We start from the raw sequence: 4,726 nt of genomic DNA, 5'->3' as shown, positions 1-4,726 counted from the left end.
CAGGTTGGGGGCTCAATCCCCAGTAGGGGCCATGCAGGAGGCAGCCAATGATTCTCTCTCATCATTGATGTTTCTCTCTCTCCCTCTCCTTTTCTCTCTCAAATCAATAAAAATATATTTTAAAAAAAGAATTCATATCATAGAAAATTTGTGTGAGGTAGTCTTCATATACTAGAGGCCTGGTGCATGAATTTGTGCACGGGTGAGATCCCTCAGCCTGGCTGGCGATCAGGGCCAATTGGGAGGCCAACTGACTAGGGGGAGGGGCCACGGGAGGTTGACTGGCTGCGCCCCCCCCAATCGGGACCGATGTTTGGTCCAGCCAGCTGGGGGGAGAGACCATGGGAGGTTGGCCGGCCATGGGAGGTTGGCTTGGGAGTGCAACTGACCACTAAGGGGCAGCTCCTGTGTTGAGCATCTGCCCTGTGGTGGTCAGTGCGGATCATAGTGACCGGTCGACTGGTCGTTCGGTTGACTGGTCATAAATGTCGCTTAGGCTTTTATATCTATAACTAGAGGCCCAGTGCACGAATTAGTGTACCAATGGGGCCCCTTGGCCTGGCGGGGGGGGGTCCCTCAGCCTGGCCTGCGCCCTCTTGCAGTCCAGGAGCCCTCAGGGGATGTCCGACTGACGGCTTAGGCCCGCTCCCCAGGGGGACAGGGCCTAAGCCATCAGTTGGACATCCTTAGCGCTGCCATGGAGGCGGGAGAGGCTCCTGCCACCCCGCTGTGCTTGTCAGCAGTGAGCCCAGCTTCTGGCTGAGCGGTGAACCCCTGTGGGAGCGCACTGACCACCAGGGGGCAGCACCTGCATTGAACGTCTGCCCCCTGGTGATCAGTGCACATCATAGTGACCAGTTGTTCTGCCATTTGGTCGATTTGCATATTAGCCTTTTATTATATAGGATAGATTAATAGGATCTGATTTCCTCCTCATATTCAGGTAAGTTATATCTGCAGTCTTTGGACCCCTAATTCTCATGCCAGACTGGTCTCTAGTAAAGGTACCCACTATTCCCTGAGAGCCTTACATAGGCACTGTGCTAGGGACTTGCCACTCACAATTTTTTCCTCAGTGCAACTCATAAGGGGCCACTAAAGTCAACTAATAACCTACATTGCTGAGAAACATACTTGGTATCTTTTGACTCCAAAGACCTAGTCTATATAGGGAGTGTCTCAAAACACTTCAAATGAAGAGAAAAATGCATCAGTTACCAATAGCAATGCCCACTGTGAACATATCAGGGGATAAGCAAAATTTCCCTTATGTCTCAGTGACTACAATTACGATTTGTCTCTGTCATAGATATAGCGTCTCCTAATATATAGCTGGTGCTGCTCCTCAGCTATGTTTTCTGAAAGTTCTGTAGCATCCAGATCAAGACCTAATATATGTGATGTATGCCTCAGGCATGATGTTAGGCCAGGTGGAATGTATACAGACTCTGTAGGAGGCATTATTTCCTTCAATCTGATGTAGCCTCAAGAATTTATAACCAAAACCAGAGAAAACTACACAAACAAAAAACCAGTAACTGTGCATGAACCAGTCCATGAATATTTATTCTAATCACTGTACAGCAACAATTAGTAGCATGCACAGCAAGAACAATGTGAAATCTGAGGCTACATGATTGCAGAACTGAATACATCAGCATTTTTAAATGGCATACTACAGATAATGCATTTTCCTTTCTGGATAAAAAAGTCATTTCATGTTCCCCAGTGGAATAAATAGAAGGTAAAAATACATAAAAGGCAAAAATTAGATGTAAGTGTCTGTCTACACATACAGGTCACGAAAGCATCACTCACGTTATTTGATTTTACAGTTTGGATATTCATCAAAGGTAAAAATACATAAAAGGCAAAAATTAGATGTAAGGGTCTGTCCCTACACATACAGGTCACGAAAGCATCACTCACATTATTTGATTTTACAGTTTGGATATTCATCGGCCTCTATTTGAGTAAGATGGAAAAACAAATAAAAATGTGAGTTCACCAAATTTCCTACTGTCTATACAGTGTAGTGGGCTTTTTACAAATACACAATAATGCATGAGTCTCATGACTAATGGAAAGCCTTAATGAATTTTCTGGTTATTTTCCAAATTTACTTTTCATAATATCAAGTGGTATAATGTGTTTTGGTAGTTCAAATTGTATGTGTGCTGCTTCAACTAATTGCTGCCAGAAAAAAAAAAGTCAATCAAGATGAAAAGCTGCTAAAAACAAACTAAACTAGAACTCTCAAATTTGTAAACTAGAGTAACCATAGTAATGCTAATTTAAAATGATCACTGATTAAACATTTTTTGTAACCAGTGTCAGAAACTTGCTATATCTTTTACAGAACTATTATGAGTTATTCATCATGCCATTCTTCTAAATTTCTGACACCTTTAGTGAAAGATCATGTAAAAATAAAAGAGGCAGTATGGAAAAAACCTAGATGCCATGCTCTACAAGCTGCGTGTGTGTGTATGTGTATGTGTGTATACACGTGTGCGCTGCGTGCACATGCAAACAGGACCCACCTAGGCCTAAAATGGCTGAGTTGCAGGATGCTGTTGCTTGGTGACCAATCAGTATCTCCTCAGCCACTAAGTAATCTAAACAGTGAGAGATATGTCCTCTCAGCTTTAGGCACGGCCAGGACAAATATGGAAGGGCATTTTCATCTTCTCCAGTATTCTACATATCTTTTATTTTAAGCCAGTTGACGCTTGATTTTATCATCGGTTAAATGTAGGCTTTAGGAGAAAGCATATTCTCAAAGCTACATCTATATTCTTTGGGGAAAATAAGAGGTAGAACCGAGCTGCTTTCAGATGGAAAGATAGTGTTTCAATTAGCTGTGTATGGTGTGTCTACTCTCTCCTCGTACAACCAACCTCCCAGTTGCTAGCCATCTCCCTTTCCTTCATTAAACACAAGTAGTTAATTAGCCACAGCCTGTCCTCTCCCCTTCTCTCTTTCCCTTTTCTCAGTAGTAATGATGTCTAATTATCAACAGCAACCTCAGGTGCAGATCTCTCTCGCTGACAGCAAGCCAGCTTCAAGTAGCTAGAATGATTCCCAGTCTAGTTGAAAATACCATTCAAATACAGCATTTTATTCAACCCATATATGCCTTTGAAGGAAAAGAAAGTATCATTTCTGATTCTCTGGTGATTGTACTCCGGCTATTAAAAAAAAAGTCAAGGTATTTCTAAGGAAGAAATAATGTGAGATACGGGGAAACACTGGCTAAAAAGGGATCACTTTTTTTAACTTGTTGAAATGACGATTGGCTGTCTCTCAGAGAAGGAGGAGCCTATAATTCTATGTCTAGAGCAGCATAAAAATTTCATAAAGAGCAATAGAAGAGTTCATGAATTAAATACCTCTTCAACATTTCAAAACAGGCTTGAATGAAGAGCAGGGCTTTTAAATGCTCCATGGAAACTGTTAACTAAGAATATCAATTGATGGATTACATTTTCTCCCATAAATATGTGGAATCTTTACTGAAACAAAAAAAAGTGTTTCTTTATTTGTAACCTGGGAGTTGTTACGCGATATTAGGTGTATTAACAGTAATTCTTTAAGAACTCTACATTAATTTTCGAATGAAAATGTGTGTATCCGAGTATAAGAATGCTGGCTTGAATTACTGGCATCCATGTTTATCGTAGTACCTCGGTAACCATTACAGAATTTATATTGCTTAGAATTTTTAATTAATGTTTTATACATAGCGGATATAACCAAATCTATGCAAGTATAAACTACTGGACCAGGTGACGCTATCAGCTGGCAACATGAAAAGAATGAAGAACAAACTTCCCAGCTAACAATGTTTTAAAAAAACATATACAATATTATTAAATAATATTTAGGTAAATAGATCTTAAACAATTATTCTGTTCATTTAATTACCTCGATATTGCCCAAAGGAAAATACAGTCCGATGTTCTGAATTCCCATTTTGTCTAACAATAATTTATTTTTTAAGTCAGGTTCTTAAGTCTACTCCTCATACAAATGAATCAAAACACTTCATTGGCTACAGCAGATTTCTGGGCTCATCCAGATGTAAATAAACCTCAGTTTTAATCCATGGCCATCTCATCCTCATTAATTAGGAAAACAAGGCAGTAATCTCAGCATCTTCTTTAGCAACGCCACATGGTAAAGAAAGCTGCATTTATAAATTTACCTCCTAGAATTCCAGCAATAACATTAAAACAACAACACAGCAGAACTTTTATGTTTCAGTTCACCTTTATTTCCACTTCTCATATATTTCCAAAACAAATAAACCTCCTTCAAACAACTACACCTAACCTCGGGAAACCAAAAATTGTTTTCCAAACCTGAAAGATTCCTCCCAGGAAGCCTTTGAGAAACCTTTCCTATGCATATTTCCCATTTAATGTGCCCCGTTGGAGATGGAAGAATGGCTTTCAGGACCCCTCCTTTCCAGCACCCTCCAGGAATACCGCACGGGAAGCCGTTGCCGGCGGGGAGGGAGGAGAAGGAGCCAACGCCAAGCAACCCCACAGCCAAGCAAACATGCAGAGGACGCCAGAGGCCCTCCCCCACCCGCCTCCAGGCCAGTACCCACCGTGGCGCGATGGAGAGAGAGGTCTCGGGGATCTCATCTGAAATCCCACTCGTTCCCATCTTCTCTCCAAGGAACTCACTGCTGCCGCCGCCGCTGCCCGCCGCCCGGCGA

The 4,726-nt window shown here is 41.7% G+C and overlaps 1 protein-coding gene across 2 annotated transcripts in view; it reads right to left on the bottom strand.

Annotated features, from left to right (window-relative positions):
• NOL4 (nucleolar protein 4) overlaps positions 1-4,720 on the bottom strand; it is a 228,959-nt gene extending 224,239 nt beyond the window's left edge. For both annotated transcript variants that reach the window (XM_014542009.1, XM_014542011.1), the window contains exon 1: positions 4,616-4,720. In XM_014542009.1, the coding sequence (XP_014397495.1) occupies positions 4,616-4,652 (37 nt within the window). In that variant the 5' untranslated portion in view covers positions 4,653-4,720. The remainder of the gene's footprint in view (positions 1-4,615) is intronic.
• Positions 4,721-4,726: the final 6 nt, after the last annotated feature.

Source organism: Myotis brandtii, unplaced genomic scaffold (genome assembly GCF_000412655.1).
Source record: "Myotis brandtii unplaced genomic scaffold, ASM41265v1 scaffold289, whole genome shotgun sequence".
Lineage (NCBI taxonomy): Eukaryota > Metazoa > Chordata > Mammalia > Chiroptera > Vespertilionidae > Myotis > Myotis brandtii.
The sequence above is the reverse complement of the archived record's forward strand: the minus strand, read 5'-3'. Positions and strand labels throughout refer to the sequence as shown.